The sequence below is a fragment of the Apis laboriosa genome, unplaced genomic scaffold, assembly GCF_014066325.1.
Source record: "Apis laboriosa isolate Shangri-la unplaced genomic scaffold, ASM1406632v1 scaffold40_cov151, whole genome shotgun sequence".
In the NCBI taxonomy this organism is placed as follows: domain Eukaryota; kingdom Metazoa; phylum Arthropoda; class Insecta; order Hymenoptera; family Apidae; genus Apis; species Apis laboriosa.
Window position 1 is genome coordinate 2,792,875 of NW_025223180.1, and position 20,100 is coordinate 2,812,974.

Consider the following 20,100-nt stretch of genomic DNA (forward strand, 5'->3'; position numbering starts at 1 on the left):
AAGTGAGTAGATTAATATCATTATTTTTAATGCAATGTTGCAATTTTTAATTTACATCAAGTTGCAACAGCTGACAGCTTAAGACGAATTTATCGTTATGTAACGATGTATTTCGATAAGAAAAACAGTTCACACCTCTTAAACGTTAAAACTTGATTAATAAAACGAAGTACACGCGAAATAACTTAATGAATTCAGATTGTGATCGTTTTTAATTAAAATTAATATCTGATAGAGAATCTAAAAAGGAAAAATAAACTGAAATTAACATTTTGCATAAAATTGAAAAGCTTGGCTAGAATTTTAATTTTCAAATGTGTATTTTTTTTTTTTTTTTTTTTCTTTTTTTAAATCGAAAGTAGCACGAATGAAAATACCTGTCTTCATCTCGTTTGCAACGTATCGCGATATCTTTCTAGGTCGATTTCGTTTATAATAATCTCTTTTTTTTTTTTTTAATCGTCGATATCTTTGCTTTGACACTTTTAATACCTTTATCATCTTTGCATATTTGATTTTATCTGTACCGGTTTCCACGTATTTACCTGTATATATGTAGATACGCAAATTCACCTGAGAAAACAAAAGAATTTCGAAACTCGCCGAGAGAAATCTGTTTAATCGGTGTGTGTTCGGTTTACCAAGAATATCTCGATATTGCGAAATCTAAAATTTTGATAGGTGATTAAAGGATTCATTCTCAACTACCATGAATCACTCGAAATCCCACCCTATGAGGGGAATATGTGACACGAAATCCATGAATCATCCCTTCATGTAAAACCTAAGCAATAGGGTATCCCATACACCGATATTTCCCACTCAACCTCCTCCCGATGAAAGATCCGAATCACGTTTTGAAAGGAGGCATTTTGCCATTCATTAGTCCCTCGAAATTCTAGACGTCCACGTGAAATACTTTCTCGTTTCACTCGGGTCGGTTAGTGCGGTCCTGTCGTGGGCAAAGCGTGGAAAAGAAAAAAAAAAAAAAAAAAAAAAAAAACAAGGCGTGCACGAGACTCGATACTCCAGCTTGCTCTAAGGTATCCTTCGCGTATAATCCTGGTTATCTCGTGCCTGCATGCCTCTGCAGGCACATCTGCCACCGTCGAAGAAAGAGGAAATTGCTGCGAGTTGGCCCGTGGAGAATGGACCTTGTGTTCTTGCACTTCTTGGACCGGTGCGCGTAGGTATACACACATCTAACACCTGCCTTCTTCGTAAGTTATTCCATTCCTTTTCTTCTCTCTCTCTCTCTCTTTCCCTTTCTCCGTTTCCTATTCATCCTTGTCGATTACCTTATGGCGAGAAAGGCAGAGAAAGAGAGAGAGAGAAAGAGAGAGAGAAAGAAATAATGGGACGAAGGAGCAGGGCTCGTGCTGCTCGTCCATTCGATCCTTCGGTTACCTGATCTTTGTACGTTTTATGGTCAACCTTGCCTCGTCCGAAATTTCCGGAAACTGTTCGAGAATTCTTCTTTTCGCATATACGTATACACGTATTTAAATTCTTTAAGTCTTTAAGCTCTGGACTTTTACTAAGCTCTGGATATTTCGGATATTGTCGAAGTGATTTTTATACGGATTGGAGGAATAATATCTTTGGGATACGCGTGATGTTTTTGAGAGAACGTGGCAATCACGAGAAGTAAATAAGAAGCGTATAATAAGTAACGGAAACAGACCATGTGACCAGTTAACGCCACTTTGGACTCGTGAAAATGACAAATTCCAAATTTGTTATTTCGCGGTAATAAAATTACACGATGTTCGTACAAGGCATGAATCCATAGTGTAGGAAATATTTCCAAGTAATGGCGGCAAGAAAGTGAGTTTCTCCACGAGTGGCAAGACAATGCATCATCGATTTCTCAGGCCTTCCCCGTGGCCAAGCGCGTCGAAACACGTCCATCGAAGGCTGTATTTATTTGGGTCGCGGACACCGAGGGAATTATCTGCTCGATCCTTCCGCTCTTGCAACGTCTCTGACCCCCATTCCTCTTTTTCGTTATCGGTCTTTATCAACGAAACCGCTTCGCGGCTAGTTGTGCATTATTTTTAACCGATTGCTCGCGAACTTTCGCGAAGCAACCGTCTGGACGGTGTTACGAAATCGCGAGTAGGCCGAGCATCTTTCTGATTTATAATTGCAAGGGTGATGAAGTTCCAATGAGATCGGTTTATCGTTATATTGTATAGGGAGAAACCGATCTTAATAGGTTCAATATATCTTAATTGTGTTTCGAATCGAAAATTGATATTGTTATATTTAGAAATATATGTGAAATAGTTCGAGATATTTTGCGTGCACGACAAGCATTGGAAATCGAAGTTGATCAAAATTGTCGATACTTTTCAAATATAATCTCTAATCAAGAGGTATCTTTATGATTTTGTTTTATTATGTTCAAAGATATATTTTGTCCTTTTTTTTTTAAATTAATGTTTTAAACTATGTTCAAAATATATTATGAGGTTTAAACGTGACTCACCGAATTTCAGATTTTCTAAAATGTCGGGGGAAGAGGCACGATCATCGCGCAAGGAAAGGCAGGAAGATAAGACGGATCCGGGTGCTAGTAGACACGGGAACTTCATGAATTATTACCAATTCCATCCTGCGGAAGAGCGCGTGCGACAACTTCCGCGTGGCGTATGGCGGTCTGCCCATCCGGACCGGAAATACGTAGGCCTAGACGTCGGCTGTAACGCGGGGGTAAGGCTGAAACAGCTGTCAGACAAAATAGGATGAGTCGTGACCGTGATCCGAAAATTACAAACGACAACCGTCTAAATTTAGTCGATCTTATCCCTTCTCGACGATCATTCTTCCTTCCGGAAATTCTTTTCCATTTATGAGAGATATTTTTCAATTTAAAAAAATTACAAATATTTTAAAAAATTCTTCTTCGATCCCACATATTTAGAAAAAAAAAAAAAATTCATCTTCTTCATCAAAGGATATCTCGTAAATATCGCAAATCGTATTTAACGATTTCAGGACTTAACATTCGTGTTGCACGACTTCCTCGAGAAAGCTTTATCGGCCGATCAGCCGAAGGAGATCAGTTTGCTCGGCGTGGACCTCGATCCGATTTTAATCGAGCGGGCACGGGAACGTAATCCACACCCTGATCGTATTATTTTCGAGTGCGTCGATTTTTTGACCGAGGATTGTGACCGAGTCCTGAACGAGCATCTTGGCCGATTCGAAAAGTCACGATTCGACGTCGTGTTCTGTTTCTCGATTACGATGTGGATCCACTTGAACCACGGGGACGAAGGACTGGTGAAATTTCTAAGAAAGGCTTGTTCCATCGCCGACATGATAGTGATCGAGCCACAAGTCTGGAAATGTTACAGAAACGCGTCCAGAAGGCTTAGACGATCGAAGGCTGAGGATTTCCCATTGTTGAAAACGTTGAAATACACTGGAGATCCTGTTGAGCATATTGAACGTATATTGAGGGAATTTTGTAATTTTCGAAGAGTCATGGTTACGAAGAACAATGAGTGGAAACGGAGACTATTAATTTATGCGAGGACGTGAGCTATCGCTCTTGAGATTGATGCATTTCCGTACGCTAATCGACGTCGAATGAGCGACGAGGATATAGTACATATATATATATACATATATATATTATTATTATTATACACATATATATATTTTATGCGAATGTGGTTAAGAATATTAATACAATTGGTGGAATAATTTCTGATAGATGATTTGCATAGAGAAAAGATAAATGATTTGCATTAATGAAAAATATCAAAGAAAAGTTATCAAATTTTTGGAAATTTTTGTTTATTTTTTATATATTTAATTTTCCGTAAGGTTGTAATATGTTGAAGTTTAAAATTGGCTAACTTCAAGTTTCATTTTGATACATTTGATTGATTATTTAATACAATTATTTACAATGATACATAATATTTAGCTATTATATTTAGATAATTTTGTTTTTTTTAAATAATTTTAAGTTTCTGAAATTTCGAATATTCAAATGTAAAAAAAATAATAATCATTTTGAAATATTAAATTGTATGTCAAATTCTTTATTCTTTATCTGTAAGATATAAATACGTATAAATTTATCTTATTCTTACGTTAACTTCCTCTTTTAGAACGTCAGAAATAATTGGAAAGCATTGAAATATTTCTGTACGTGATTCATATGTAGATGTTCCAAATATTAATTTAGACCTATATAAATTTTTTTCACATATTATATAAAAAATCGATATGAACTTTCTAATTAACCAAAGATAAAAATATCAATTATTAATCCTATATAAAGTGACGTAATAATGAGAGAAGATAGAAAAAGAGTAAATAATAAAGATTAGTAGAGGTTACAATTACTTGAAGGGAAAGATTCTGAGAACGACGCGAGATGGCAATACCGTACAAATGTTTGTTCTGCTGATGGCGAAGTACGAGCATAACAACAAACTGACATGAACTCTGCGAGCAAGGTAAGCTAAAAGGCATCTGTTGTCGCCGATTTTAGGCAGTTTCCCGCCATATAACACTTAACGGTCGTTCTCCCCCACCGCTCGTCTTCCTTTTTCTACGTGAGTCACGTGCTTTAACCCTCGAGTACTCTAGCAATGGAGTCTGTAAGCGGGCATAAGGTTAGGTTATGATTTCCTTTAACATTTTTTTTTCTTTATTCTTCGACAAAATTGTTTAATAAATTGATATAAATTCTCTTTTTGTAATTGTTTAATAAAAATCTGTGAGAAGAAGAGAATATAAATATTAATTGCACAACAAATCATTCAAGCATTTCAAATATTAATTGTTTTAGGTTGGTGAAATTTTCACCGCAGCCGGAGCAGCATTTAACAAGTTGGGAGAATTAACCATGCAATTACATCCTACGACGGACTCACCAGCAGGGTAATTGAATAAAAAATGTATATGCAATAGCTTTTTTCCCATAAATAGCGGTAATGCATCTATTGCTTTCGCTTCAGTTTACATGACACTATCCGCGTTAGAGAAACGCGGGAGAATGTCACGTGGTGTAGCCTATTAACCAATAAGAGACTTTCACACTCTACAGCTTTGTTCAATTTTTATGTGCGAATTGTTTAAATTTGAAAAAATTTTTTGCTATAATATTATCATTTTTTGCTATTACACAAAAATATTATGATTTTTTCTTTTATATTAATAATAAAAATAAGATAAACATTATTCACGTTTTTTGTTACCTACAATTTATTCAAAAATTATTAATGCATGTAAATAAAAAAATATATAAAATTTTAATTATTTTTTTATCATCATTAGTGATTAAAAATTAAATAATTAAGAATAATTTTGCATCATAATTGCTTTATTGCAAAAGAAATGGCTGGCTGTATTTTTACATAATTTTTTGTGTCGCTTGATCTGTAGTAAATGGACTGACGAGGAAATTGAGATGCTCCGTCACTCGGTAAAGACCTTCAGTGAAGACTTGAACAAAATAAGTGAACACATCAAGGGACGAACGGTGTAAGTGAATAAGGCTACATCGAGCCCACGGTCGTTCCTCAATTTCTCTACGTCAGTTTCAGCTCAAAATTAACCGAACATTTTGACTTTTTAGCTCTCAGATTCGGACAACACTGAAGAAGAAAGCATTTGAAGAGGCTGGTGTTCCAATTAGACAACAAATGCTTTCCCAACAATCATCGCAATCAACCGTTCAAGTATCGAAACAACAAGGAAATCAAGGATTAATGGGAAAGTCAGCAGAAGTAACGTTAAACATGTTAAATGCACCAGAATCGGAAGTAGATGTTGAAGGACTGCCAGAAGAAGTAAAACTTGAGTTCGAGGGTGCGACGGAAGAAGTTGCCTCTTAATATCGAGAGTGATCTCAAACGTGTCTATTTCTAATTTCAATTTTTAAATTTAAGATAATTTTCACATAATATATTTAGTATTAAGTAATATGTACATTCGATAAGTTATGTTTCTCAAAAAAAAAATTTTTAAAAATTGATCGTGTTTTTTCTTCATGTTTCTTTTTTACCGACTCAATCTAGTGTTTTGAGGGCGCCACAAGAAAATCATCAATAGAGATGTAAGTTGGCAGCTATTCCAAATGAAGTGATATGCATTAGTAAATAGAGATTTTTTTGTTGATCTTTTGGTATTTGATTGTTTCGCGGCTTACGTTAGTTTTTTTCACATGACGCATATGATTGACAGATTAGCAATGACACGACTGGCAGCGTACCTAACTTGTTCAAGTTAGTTAATCGGTAGCATTCACTGGCTAATCTCCGACTGCATCCTTCATTTTATTATTTAAATTGCAGTTGTCTCTCATTTTATAGAGGGATTGGCTCTATGTATTCGATCAAAGTGTAATGATTTATACGGTGAATTTAAGTGAACGTTTTGGGACACCACCTGTAGCTTGTAAACATTAAAATATCACGATTAAACGTAACAATGGAAGGAGGCATATTAGAAAGTCCAGAGACTACTCTTGAGAGATACGATGATGAGATTGCGCTTCAAGCTTGCTGTAGTCCTAAAAGGAGACTGCATAAGTTTATTGGCCTCGCATTGATGTGTCTCTTAGGCTTTGGTATGATTGTCAATGCTATGTTATCTTTACAACCGATCGAGTAGCCATTGTTTATATCTGATCGTTCTTGTTTCGGTATATTACAACCTCATTTTAAATATTTTAAGGCCAAATTATTTGAAATATTTAATATTTATAATTGGATTTTTTATTTTTTTTCGGTTAAATTCTTTATAAGATAATTTCGATTGCGAAATGTAATAATTTTATTGATTAAATCTTCTAATATGTAAGATTGGTTTTTATAAATGTAAACATCGAATTCTGTACTTCGATATTTAGGATTGCATATGTAACGAAATTCTAATGAATTTATAGAATTATAAAAAATATAATTTTATTTCTTTTATTATTAATTCAGAAAATTTATGAATGAAAACATATAGTATTTTGACTGAATTAAAATTCAATTTGATTTTAATACAAAAAAAAAAAAAAACTCGCGACTTTTTTATTTATACGTACAACAATGTTAACTTCATTTTAAAATAAATTATTAAATTTTATTTTTAATTAAATATATAAATATTATTTTAATAATAGTCAAAATAATCATAAAATAAGTTGTAATATTTAATTTTTATAATGTAAAAAAATTTATAAAATCTTGTTTTTATTTAATTAACTATTCGATTGAAATATATTTTTTAAAAAATATTATAAAATTGCATTTTATATATCTATTTCTAAGTATTTATCGTTTAATATATATAATACAAATAATAATTTCAATAATTATATGTAAAAATCTTACGAATTATCTCAATCTTAATCATGCTTTACTTTTCTTCCGTTTTTGATTCCATTTGGACTTCAATTCGGAGTCCAACTAAGAGATAATATATACATTTATACATATACATGTATATTATCTGTGCAGCCATATTATTCAGATCGTTTTAACTCGCAATAAAGTCTATTATTATAAAATTAATTTTTTTTTCGAAGTTATATTATTATTATACATAATTTTGGGATTATTTTACAAAATAATATAAACTGTATATGCGTGGATTTAAATCATATAGATTATTACTACGTATTTCGAATATTCTTTTAAACGATCAGGTCATAGACCCCTTTAAGATGATTTGCTTATCACGCGACTGCACTTTCATCCGGTCATATCAATTAATTGTATGAAATATTTTTATTTCCAGGTGCGTACTTTTGCTTCGATAATCCTGGCGCCTTACAGGATGATTTTAAAACTGACTTGCAAATGCCAACCAGTAAATTTGTTTTGCTTTATTCCATATATTCGTGGCCGAATGTTATTTTATGTTTTATCGGCGGATTTTTATTGGATAGCATATTTGGCATACGTCTAGGAACAATTATATATATGGGACTTACACTAATTGGTCAAATTATATTTGCAACTGGAGCTATAGTCAATGTTTTTTGGTTGATGATGGTTGGACGTTTTGTGTTTGGGTATTTTTTTTTTTTACGATAAAGATTTATAGCAAATATAAATTTTATGATATTAGAAATAATTTTTATGTTTTTTACAGTATTGGTGCAGAATCATTAGCTGTTGCTCAAAATAGTTATGCTGTTTTATGGTTTAAAGGAAAAGAACTCAATTTGGTATTTGGATTGCAACTAAGTTTTGCTAGAGTTGGTTCAACCGTGAACTTTTTAGTAATGGAACCAATATATAATTACGTATCACAATATTACAAAGGACCACAATGTATCGGCATAGTTCTCTTTCTTGCTGCTCTCACTTGTGTAATATCTATGATCTGTGCATGTGTATTGGGTATTATGGATAAACGTGTAGAGAGATTATTGAGAAGGGGAGAGGGACAAGAGCACGAGGTCGTTAGTTTAACAGATATTAAAGATTTCAAATTAATATTTTGGTTGATTGCCCTCATTTGCATTGCTTATTATGTGGCAATATTTCCGTTTGTTGCTTTAGGAAAGTAAGTATGAATAGAAAGAAATCTTTTTAATTATATTTTACATAATTATACTCATAATTATGTGCAATTGTTTATCTTAGAGTATTTTTCGAACGAAAATATTCGTTTGAACCATCAAATGCAAATACAGTTAACTCACTCGTATATTCCATATCGGCTGTTGCATCTCCCATTTTCGGCTATCTTGTTGATAGAACCGGAAAAAACGTTTCTTGGGTGTTTACCAGTATTCTTGTAACTATAATAGCTCATGGATTACTTGCATTTACATATATGAATCCTTATGTATGCATGATTCTTATGGGAATAGCATATTCTATGCTCGCTAGTAGTTTATGGCCATTAATTGCACTTGTCACTCCAGAATATCAGCTTGGTACTGCTTATGGAATGTAAGTAAAATTTAATACATTTCTTATAATATTAATTTTTGAGATGTTTTAATTCTTGTAATATTATTTTTACTTACAGTGCACAGGCTGTACAAAATTTGGGTTTGGCTATAGTTTCAATTTTAGCTGGTATAATTGTTGATCGGGGAGGATATTTTATGCTTGAAATGTTTTTCTTGGGTTGGCTATGGAGTATGTTTTTTTTTTTAATATTACGATTTTGATTATGTAAACGTTTGCAAAAAATGTACAATTACATATAACATTTTTTAATAGTTTCATTGATAACTGCTGTTGCAATCTGGATGACAGATATAGCAACTAGTGGCGGTTATCTGAATATGACACCAAGTCAAAGGGAAAAATATGAAGAAATACGACGTTCACCGGAAAGTTTCGAAAGAGCGAAGTTATTGGCTCCAGAATCTACTTCGGATTTATCCACTGATGATCTTTTACAACCACAATCTGATATTAGCATTAGAAATCGATATCTTTCTCGTATTGGAGGAATGGTAATCTACCTAATATTTTTTTTTAAAAATGATTATTTAACGAAAAATATAATGCTTATGATATTTCTTATATTTTTTAGGTACCACCTAATGTAAAAGCTCCAATTCATCGGCCATTACGATGACGAATTTTACTTAGATAAATATGAAATAGCTATATTTGTTTAATATCTGAGTAAAAGAATTTGCTCACTGTGTCTTCCTCTTATACAGCATTAATCTGTGATAATTTCTTAATTGATGCGTTTGAAATCAACTAAGATTCATTTTTAACAAATCGATTAATAGATATTTTATTAACGAACTAATGTCGAAATATGTCGAAACATGGTTGAAAAATGATAAAGATATATATATTATTTGTTTTTGATATTCATTATAACTACAAATTTTAATAATAATACGATCTCACGTAACGTAAAACAATGTATTTATAACATTAACACGAACAAATCAAGAATTATTTTCTACCTCTTGTTTTAAAAAAAAGATCTTAAATTAATTGTTGTTTAAAACCTATAACAATTTGTAGCATGTAAATGTATTTTAATGAACATTTAACCATGTATAGCCAAATCAAAACAAAAATCATGATTTATTGTGCTGTTTTTTTTTTTTTATATACCTATTGATATTAATTCAATACACTATATTGTACAATTTATTTATAATAATTGATCATTTTGTTATTATAAAAATAGAATAATAAATAAAAATTTATAATCGTAAAATTTATATTAAAATATATAAAAAAAATTTTTAATATTCCTTTGGTACAGATAATTTTATACATACAAAATGATCTTTATACGATTAAAAATAAATAATTATTAAATTTTGCTCGAAAATAGTAAATCGTTGGATAATTTAGTGTTTATTTTTATTGTCCAATTAAAAGTATCAGAATTTATTAAATATTAATTAGTAAAATGTATATTTTTATATAAAATGTTAAATTGATATTTAAATAATTATAAATAATTTATAATATAAATAATTTTCTTTTTATTTGAAAGCATAAACACTCGATATAATATATTTAAATTAACGGAGGTACGCCATTGGCTATGACGTTTGTCAAGACACTTATTTGTATACAGCTGTAGTGTGCAACACGTGCGTACTCGTGAACACATGTATCGTTGGTACATTCGTCGTTTTTATCCTAATTTTTGGCAACATGGGGGTCCACGATAACGCAGATTCGAAATATATCGTTATGGGTAGTTCGAATTTTTCGAAATTAGCACCGAAACGTCCTACTACCGTGGTGTTCAACGATAGCCCAACCAAAATCTCAAAACACGAAGACAGTCAACAAAACGTTCAGACAGAAAACGTGGATAAAGGAAGCATTACTTTACAACAACAAAGGAAGTCTTTACCAGTCTATAGGCTTCGGAAGCGGTAAGTTCTGCATATTTTCTTTCGTTTTTCAACCAATTCTCGTTGTTATTCTTTACTGTGAACTACATCTTCTTAATAAGCACGCGAAGCATCGTGAAACAAAATGGAGAATCGTCAACTATGCAAAGTTGATAATTCGCTTGTTCCTCGTATAGATGTCACCTTCTATCGAATCAAAAACGCGCGCACTAAAAATTGTATTAAAAGTTATTTTAATTTTTACAAATTAGAAAATTTTAATACGTGTTAAATATCGATTAATATTTATAATTAAATGTCACTATCTAGTCAAATTATTCAAATTTTTTTAATTTTATTTGTTATATCAGTATTGAAACTTGTTTTTTCGTTGACAAAAACTTGAATTTTTGCGAATGCAATATCGTAAAAAACACCTCTATTTATATTATATTTTGCGAGATCATCGTTTTAGAGGTATATTTTAAAATTATAATTTTTTAAAGAATGTATTTGTCTACATTTTTTTAAATCAAAAATCACGACACATTATAATATTGAAGGAAAAATAATGAAAGGAAGTTCAATTGACATTTCATATTTTATCTGTGGTCACGTGCGAAAAATAAATAGATAAGAGCAAATAGTGGGAGAAGGACAGAGATAGAGTAAAAATATTGAAATCAGCGACATCTTCAGTGTGCCGCAAATGAAACACAGAAAGAAAGGACAGAAGATGATAGAAGAAGGATAGAGATAAAACAAAAATCGGCTGGTAGCGCCATCTTTTGAATTTTAAAACATTCAAAGAATCGAGAATCAGCGCCATCTCTCGACTTTACCTTGTTTTAAAGAGATATCTTTGCTACTCGAAAGATGGCGTCATCGGTCAATTCTTATCCTATCTTTATCCTTTTCCTTCTATTTTCTATCCTTGTCCAGTGTGAGTTTCATTTGCGGCACACTGAAGATGGCGCTGATTTCAATATTTTTACCCTATCTCTATCCTTCTCCCATTCCTTTTCCCTCCTTGTCTACACTCGCTTTATCTTACACTCACGCGTTCAAGACAGAGATAACTTCAACTGAACGAACGTTAAAAATTCAATCAATGAATACGTACACTGTACCCTCCTGTTGTACGAAATAATTCAACGAAATATTTCATTCATTCTCATCTTTCTTCCGAATGATTTCAAGATTTAAAAATAATATCCAAAAGAAGATAGAATCGATCAGATCGAATCGAACGAAAACGAAATTGTTTGGAAATCCCATCCATCAACCATCGATCGAAAAAATGAAAAAAACTACTGAACCAATCTCCCTTTTATCGCGTGAATTACGATTCACTTTCGACGTTCCCGTTTCAAAATAACCTTCCTCGAGTATCTTGAATCCGTTTCAGGTTGCTCGAAGAGATTCGCAGGAACAGCACTCTGATCATCATCGGCGAGACGGGGAGCGGGAAGACAACGCAAATCCCCCAACTGCTGCTCTCGTCCGGCATAGCTGGCTGCACCGGGTGCATAGGTATCACCCAACCGCGGAGAGTGGCCGCGGTGAGCGTTGCCCGTAGGGTTGCCCAAGAGCAGGGCGTGGAGGCCGGCAAATTGGTCGGTTATTGCGTCCGTTTCGAAGACGTGACGTCATCTCAAACGAGGATCAAGTATCTGACCGACGGGATGATGGTCCGCGAGGCGATGACCGACGAGATTTTATCGGATTATTCGGTGGTGATCCTCGACGAGGCCCACGAACGATCCGTCCAAACGGACGTGTTGTTAGGGGTGGCGAGGAGGGCGCAGAATTTACGAAAGCTGAAGAACCTGCCGCCGTTGAAGCTGCTCGTTATGTCGGCCACGATGGACGTGGACAAGTTCACCAAATATTTCCAAGCGCCGGCGGTGTATTTGGAGGGTCGTCAGCATCCGGTGAAGATTTATCACGCCGTCAAGTCGCAGGAGGATTACGCGTTCTCCGCACTCGTCACCGCCTTCCAGATTCATCGCGACAACCCTGCCAAGTAAATAAATAATTTATTCCTCCCCTTTCTCTTTCTTTCTTTCTTTCTTTCTTTCTTTCTTTCTTTCTTGAAAATAATTTTATTTATATACACACATATATACACGGAGGAGAAGCGTACCACCGTCCCTGGCAGTAGAAATTTTTTCCAATCCTTATTTCCATTAGTATGCCAATCTCCTCCGCGTATATTTACATACCGTTACTTTTATTAGATTGAGAGGTGAGCAGGTTGGAATACGAAGCTATACGGGAAACTAGGCGAGAGAAGAGAGGCGATTTCCTGAATTCTTCCGTCTTTCTTACAGCGAGGACATTCTCGTCTTTTTAACCGGGCAAGAGGAGATAGAGGCAGCGGCAGTGAGCGCTAGGCAAGTAGCTAAACAGCTGGACGGCCAGGGTTATCCGTCGTTGAAGGTGTTTCCGTTGTATTCCGCTTTGCCCACGCACCAGCAATTGGAAGCCTTCAAACCATCCCCACCTGGAATGAGAAAACTGATTTTGTCCACGAACGTAGCCGAAACTTCCGTCACCATTGGCGGTACGTGTAATACATTGACGTTCGTCAAATACCATCCGAAAATCTCGTAATCCCACCGACAAAAAACTTCCTAACCGCAGGTAGTAGAAACGATGTTGCTCGAACGATGCCTGCAAACTGCAGAAATCGGTCTAGATTTCTTCATTCGGCCGGCATCGGAAACGGAAGAACGAGTTAACCCTCCACCGATGCACTCCCTCGTATGGACACCTCCACGAATTACCGTATTCCAATTCCATTTCTTCCCCTTACTTACTCCCCATTACTATACTCCTCCTCCTCCTCCTCCTCCTCCCTTTCCATCCAGAATCCATCCAGAGAGAAAAGTAAAAAAAAAAAAAAAGAAAAATTCTCTCTCGTCCAAGTCTTGGCAAACCCTTGTAATCTTGCGTAACGGGTTAATTCGGCAAATTTGTTGATCGGGTGAAGAGCAATTTCATTTTCACGGTGGGTCGCAATCCGCTAATATCACGATATCGGAACAGCGGTGCAGCTCGTTCGTGACAGACTTGATTACGGATCGAGCCGCGTTCTCGTGATTACATCCGCGGAGAAGAGAGGGAGAGAGAGAGGGAGAGAAAGAGAGAGAGAGAGAGAGAGAGAGAGAGAGAGAGAGAGAGAGAGAGGATGCGATGGCTCGCGAGGACACACACATACACGCGCACACGATGATATTCCCGATGAAATTACACAGGAATTCGACACGTGATCGACACGGGGGTGGTGAAAGCGAGAACTCATCACCCGACCACCGGATTGGATGTGCTGAGGGTTGAAAAAGTGTCAAAGGCACAGGCGTGGCAGAGGACGGGGAGAGCGGGGCGGGAAGCGGCCGGCAAATGTTACAGAACGTACACGAAGGAGGAATTCGAGAGGATGAAGGAGATGCCTGTGCCGGAGATACAAAGGTGTTCCCTCGCGGGAGTAGCCCTCCAGCTGCTCGCAATCGGGGTTGATATCACCACCTTTGATTTTATGGACAAACCGCCCAAGGAGGCTGTCGACGTCGCGGTCACCTGCCTCGAAAAGTTGGGCGCCGTTAAGGGTGAGAGCAACAGCGTTTTAAATTTCAACTTACGTTACGTACTATGATATCCGGCCGTCGTATCAAATTGCCAATTTTAGAACGAACGAGTAAGTTTATATTTTTTCTACTTGTACTTGTATTTTTATTTTGTCCTTTTATATGTGTATATATGTTTGGAATTATCGTTTATAAATGATGTATTCTGTATATAGATTGTACAGAATCGATGAGACTTTTCGAGGGCGAGGCAAAAAAGTTTGGTTGATATATTATACCGTATCACACGAAGTTGCCAATTTTAGAATGAACGACAATCAGTCGTTGTAAATTCTACTTAACCTATATTTTGCTTATGGTATATCTTTACGTTGTCCTCTTGTATTTCCTTAAAGTTCTTTTTTTCATTAGTTTATTAATCATTTTTTGAACGATATGGCGAATGAACTTAGAATATTATTCCTGTACGAGTTTAAGCTAGCGTAGGGTCACAGTGCACCTGAACCATATCGAAATATTTTAAGGTTAAGGGAGAAGATTCTGTCTAGATGGTGGTTTCAAAAATTCAGATCTGGAAATGAGAATCTTGAGAATGAGGGCAGAGGTAGATCGAAATCCATATTGAACAAAGATAAATCGAAAGGCAAAGTGGAAGCAGAGTTGGACGTATCTCGAATGACAGTTTTCAGATGAAGTGAAAAAATTGGAAAAGGAAAGCTCGAAACGGTACAAGTCATTTTTGAATGGAATCGTAACCTCGTGATGAGAAACGGATACTATACGATGATCGTGCGCGAGATCTGAACAATGGTTGGACGCTAATGAAAATCCTAAACGAATGGCGAAACCGTTGTTACGACTGAAAAAAAGTTATAGTGGTTATACAAGTGGTCTGTAAAGAGAATAATTTGTTGTTCTTTTTTGAAACGAGGAGATAACGTAACAGCAGCATCCTACTGTCGAGAGATCGATTAAGAAACGATCATAGTCAATGACGTGGACCTTCTATTCTTCTGCATAACATCGCTCTACAAAAATTAGCTGAATCGAAATATGAAATCTCACCAGATATTTCACCGATTATCGCTTGTTTGTAGCCATTTACAGTTGTTTTTAAAAAATAAAATACTTGAGAATCGAAGGCAACATTCGAGGAACTTTTTCGCGCTAAAACCATGAAATTTTATAAAAATGGAATGTGTCGGTTGGAATCTCGTTGAGAAAAGATCATTAAAGTCAATGGCTCGTATTTTGATCGAATATAGATCGTATTTTACATGATATTTTACATATATATATACAATTCAATAAAAATTAAAAACGTGTTTCAACGAGTTTCAACACTTTTTGAATCGTTTTGAAATTATTTTCCTTTCCATAGAGTAGAAACAGAGATCGTTTTGTTCCGTGTCTACGATAAGTGAACTTGCATTATTACATATATGCACGTAGAAACATCGATGAAATGAGACGCAAAGCTAGTGAGATTCCGTTCTGTTGAATTTGCGAGAACAGAAATCTGGATCTGGTCGATTAAGCTTCCGGACTGGAGATTTAAGTTTGAGTTTCTGGTTCGCGAGATCGGATTGCTAATTGAATTGCTCAAACCGTTGAAAGATTTAGTTTCTTTAAAACAGTTTGTCTGGGTTTTGCAAGTTTAATTATACTTGGGTCGTGCTCGAGAATTAATGTTGAAAAAGTAAACCTCGAATAAAGGCAATCTTTGGATAGGCTTCGTATAAGAAGAGGATCGATGGATGGTTGATTTCAATTTCAATCTTACGTTTCCTCCTTTCTTTCCTCCTTTCTTCTTCTATTTCGATTTCATCGCCTTTAATCGCCTTTATTTCTCAACGAGCGAAAAAATTAGAATTTTCGAAAATTAAACGAATTCTTTTTCTTTTTTTTTTTTTTCCGATCGAATTGCTAAAACGATCCAATTTTCATTATATAACGAAAATAACGATAACGAAAACGTCAAGAGCAAATTCCTTTTGTCGATTTCAAGATTTTCACTTACGAATACTCGTTCCCTTCTGTGAGAACGATTCTACAATTTCGTTTCATTTTCTTCAATTCTATGTTTCGCCGTTGATTGTACGGCCCAATGTGGGAACAATACTTTTTAACGCATTTGTATCAGCCGATGCAACCTTCGTTTCTTGAAAAATGTGCAAACATGTCCCGTAGTTTGGTAGCGCCGAGTACTCGTGCTAACTTCTCGCATAAAATTTTATCGGTGGTCGGTGGAATAATAATAAACCGTGTATACCGTATATACGATTTCAAATTTGTGCACAGTGTGTAGTTCGAGCGTGGAATATTTTTATCGGAATATTTTTCGCTCTTCTCTTCCTTTTTTTTTTTTCTCTTTCCTTTTTTTTTAATTTTTTTTTTCGGTAGAATTTCTCGCAGTCCTGGCTTTTATTAATTTATTCGTCGTCGAATATTTCCATATATAAATTTTCGCTAGAAGAATTCTCCCCGCCATAAAGTTATTAGCAAGGGACAAATTGAAAATTCGTTGCTCCCCAACTTTCGAAAAGGAAGATTCTGAAATTCAAATAAGCGACGTTGACTTGCCGAGGAAATATATATATATATATTCTACGTTCGTGGAAACAATACGTTTCCACGCTTTATTTCTTTTTAGAACGGCAATATTTCATATCTCGCGTGCTCGTTGTTATCGTAACTGTATATAAGATACGTCTAAAGTGAAAATCGGTTCGCAATTTTATTCGAATCGCGTTTATGCCGTCTGGAGTAGAGTATAATTCCCATGATTGATATTGTGATTTTATATACGAAAATCTTTCCTTTTTATTTCTTTACCAGAGATTGTGCAAGAGAGAAGGAGAAAAATTACACGCGAATAAAAGGATATTTTATCAGCTTGCTCGAATAAATTCGATCGAATAAATTAAAATTTCTTTCTGAAGTAATATTTCCCGTTCCATCATTAATCCATTTTATCGCTCTGTTTAAATAAAATTTACACTTCGTATCGCAAGAACGAGAACGTCGATAAACAAAACTTACTTCGTATTCGTTCGTAAGACGAGTACGTCAAAAATATGTTTATCAACACCGATGATTTCATTCGAGCAGGTTCACCGCCACAGTTGACTACTCTCGGAAGGACGATGTCCCTGTTCCCGTTGGACCCGCGATTCACCAAGGTGATTCTCGCATCTGTGGAGCATCAGTGCCTCGAAGAAGCCCTCACGGTTGTCTCTCTATTGTCGGGAGAGTCTGTTTTCACCGACCCACCCGCGAAAAGGCAGCAGGCTTACGTCGCCAGATCAAGGTACCTCTCGTCTCGATTTTCCTTCCTTCTCTTTCTCTGAGTATACCGTATCATAATACCGTTTCTTCTTCATAATCTTCTTACGTTTTATAAATATCTTCGTCGCGAGAATCCTCTTGAAGGGTGTGAGGGTGGGTTTTTCACGTTGCAAACATGTAAAGGATACGTACATTACAGCCAGTAACTTGGAGCAACCAATAGAAATAGATTCGTTATTGAATATTGTTGCAACTTGCTCTCTAAACGTTATATTAATAAAGAAGACGACGAGGTGAAATTTAGATACAAATCTATTTTAACATTGTGTCAATTGGAAATTTTCAAATTATCTAATCCTTGCAGATTACGACATTGAAATAAAATTTGGATTTCTCTAAGCATCGAATACAAGAATTTTATTTCTATTATTTAAATCAATCTACTCCTATAATTTAATAACGATTTAATTGATTTCACAAATTCGAATCATAATCTCCACCTTAAAGAAGAGAATTCTTTTTCTTTTCACATCCACCCTCGCGTTCCTTTCTTCTTTAACTCGGAACAAATATCCCGTATATAAATACGATATAATCGAAAAATTCCAAGTAGTTTTTAGCCGAAATCGAGTCGAAATGTAATAAATATAAAATAAATAAGAAATGAATAAAGTCGAATAGGAATTTACGAATAGCACTGCGAACGTGAATCCGTGATCGATACTTGTTCTTCGTTACGCTTTCGTTGTTCCAGATTCGCCTCACCCGAGGGAGACCACGTCACGTTGCTGAACGTTTTTCGCGGGTACACGAACACGAAGCAGAAGAAGGTCTGGTGTCACGACAACTTTCTGCATCACAGGAATCTGGAATACGCGGTGGAGGTGCGACACCAGCTCGCCGCGTTGGCGGACCGCGCGAATTTGGAGAGGGCGAGCTGCGGAACGAGCACCGACCGATTGAGGAAGGCCCTTCTCGAGGGCCTCTACGATAATCTCGCCGAATTGCAGAGGGACCAGACTTACGTCACGGTGAGCGAGTTCCCTCCTTTCCTTTTTCTCTCGATTCCGAGGAGAAGATCGAACCTTCGCCCAATTCTCAAGCAAGTCGAACGAGATTTTATTCTTGGAATAAAAGTTGCTGCTAAAATTTAATTTAGAGACCGAATTTTTGAGTATTTTGAGTTGATGGTTGAAAAAAAGAAGAAGAAGAGAGAGAGTATCGGCTAAACTCCTCGGAAAAGAAACGAAAAAGAATTTTCCTCGATTCATTTTGAGATAATTTAGAGACCGAATTTTTGAGTATTGTTGACGGTGTAAATTTTACGGTTGAAAAAAAAAAGAAGAAGAGAGAGAGAGTATCGGCTAAATTCCTCGGAAAAGAAACGAAAAAGAATTTTCCTCGATTCATTTTGAGATAATTTAGAGACCGAATTTTTGAGTATTTTGAGTTGACGATGTAAATTTTACGGTTGAAAAAAAAAAGAAGAGAGAGAGAGTATTGGCTAAACTCCTCGAAAAAAGAATCGAAAAAGAATTTTCCTTGATTCATTTTGACTCGAATGAGGAAGGTAACGTTCAATAACAACGAGTTTTTCCAAACGTGCAATATGGAACGGAGTTATTCCGTATTGTCATTTTGGAATTTGGGGAAGCTCGAACGAGGTTTTCTTTGGAGTGTAGGGGCGCGGTTTAAGCAAGTTTTCTCCTCTCGAGACTCGGGTAACGAGAATTTAGAAGTAATTGGATTGTTGGTTTGTGTAGGTGAGCTCGAAGCAGCCGGTCTCTATACATCCTTCCTCCACGTTGCACGCCAGCAAACCACCGTTAATATTGTTCACGGAGGTTATAGCCACGGGGAGATGTTATATCCGCGGTTTGTCCGTCATCGACTCCTCGTGGTTGACCGAAAAAGGCTTCAATGCAGCTGGGAAACACGACTAGAGATGGGGAAAAGATCGGTAATTGCGATTCAATCGTTTTTTCCCTTCTTTCTCCCCTTCCTTTATTTTCCCCTTTTTTAACGTTTCGATCTCGTTTTAATCAAGAGGAATTGACACGACTTGTTTTTATACCCTGTACAGCTCTTTAATAAAAGCGATGGTTGTCTTAACGTATATATATATATATAAAATATGCTCTATCATTTATTTTAACAATCTTTCCCTCCTTCCAATTTTCATCGTGATTTTTAAATAAGCGTATTTATTTCGATCTCGATTGAAAATAAACGATGCAAACACGCGTTTAATAATGTTTAACTCTGAAACCTCTGCACTTATACATCCTGTATAACACATCCTTGCATTAATAGAAATCGATTAATCGTAGCATTTCTGTATTTTAAGCGAAACGAAAGGGGGAACAACGACTTGGGAAACGTTCGAATCGATCGAAACTTGGGCAAGTATTTCAAAGGCGA

General features: G+C 35.5%; 4 protein-coding genes across 10 annotated transcripts in view; all 4 read left to right on the top strand.

The window, feature by feature from the left end:
* LOC122715722 (probable RNA methyltransferase CG11342) overlaps positions 1-3,853 on the top strand; it is a 35,656-nt gene extending 31,803 nt beyond the window's left edge. For 4 of the 5 annotated variants that reach the window (XM_043938131.1, XM_043938129.1, XM_043938128.1 and 1 more), the window contains 2 exons: positions 2,502-2,715; positions 3,001-3,853. In XM_043938131.1, the coding sequence (XP_043794066.1) occupies positions 2,512-2,715; positions 3,001-3,549 (753 nt within the window). In that variant the 5' untranslated portion in view covers positions 2,502-2,511 and the 3' untranslated portion in view covers positions 3,550-3,853. Of the gene's footprint in view, positions 1-1,917; positions 2,379-2,501; positions 2,716-3,000 lie in introns of those variants that run through there. The other variant, XM_043938132.1, reaches the window with a different exon arrangement.
* A 574-nt stretch (positions 3,854-4,427) lies between these two features.
* Positions 4,428-6,001, top strand: LOC122715723 (chromatin complexes subunit BAP18). 3 transcript variants are annotated; one of them, XM_043938135.1, is made up of 4 exons: positions 4,428-4,478; positions 4,814-4,905; positions 5,410-5,508; positions 5,603-6,001. In XM_043938135.1, exons 1-4 carry the CDS (start codon positions 4,461-4,463, stop codon positions 5,859-5,861), a joined length of 468 nt encoding a protein of 155 aa, XP_043794070.1. In that variant the 5' UTR covers positions 4,428-4,460; the 3' UTR covers positions 5,862-6,001. The 3 variants fall into 3 exon arrangements, with proteins under 3 accessions (XP_043794070.1, XP_043794069.1, XP_043794068.1); XM_043938133.1 differs by lacking the exon at positions 4,428-4,478 and adding an exon at positions 4,599-4,637; XM_043938134.1 differs by lacking the exons at positions 4,428-4,478; positions 5,410-5,508 and adding an exon at positions 4,595-4,637.
* Positions 6,002-6,233: 232 nt separating this feature from the next.
* LOC122715846 (major facilitator superfamily domain-containing protein 1-like) lies at positions 6,234-9,834 on the top strand. The gene is made up of 7 exons (XM_043938367.1): positions 6,234-6,595; positions 7,756-8,032; positions 8,113-8,529; positions 8,610-8,921; positions 9,001-9,113; positions 9,198-9,436; positions 9,517-9,834. The coding sequence occupies exons 1-7, from the start codon at positions 6,457-6,459 to the stop codon at positions 9,559-9,561; spliced, it is 1,542 nt and encodes a 513-aa protein (XP_043794302.1). The 5' UTR covers positions 6,234-6,456; the 3' UTR covers positions 9,562-9,834.
* A 668-nt stretch (positions 9,835-10,502) lies between these two features.
* Positions 10,503-19,788, top strand: LOC122715845 (ATP-dependent RNA helicase DHX33-like). The gene is made up of 7 exons (XM_043938366.1): positions 10,503-10,843; positions 12,210-12,827; positions 13,135-13,367; positions 14,062-14,412; positions 17,503-17,701; positions 18,434-18,710; positions 19,443-19,788. The coding sequence occupies exons 1-7, from the start codon at positions 10,617-10,619 to the stop codon at positions 19,620-19,622; spliced, it is 2,085 nt and encodes a 694-aa protein (XP_043794301.1). The 5' UTR covers positions 10,503-10,616; the 3' UTR covers positions 19,623-19,788.
* Positions 19,789-20,100: the final 312 nt, after the last annotated feature.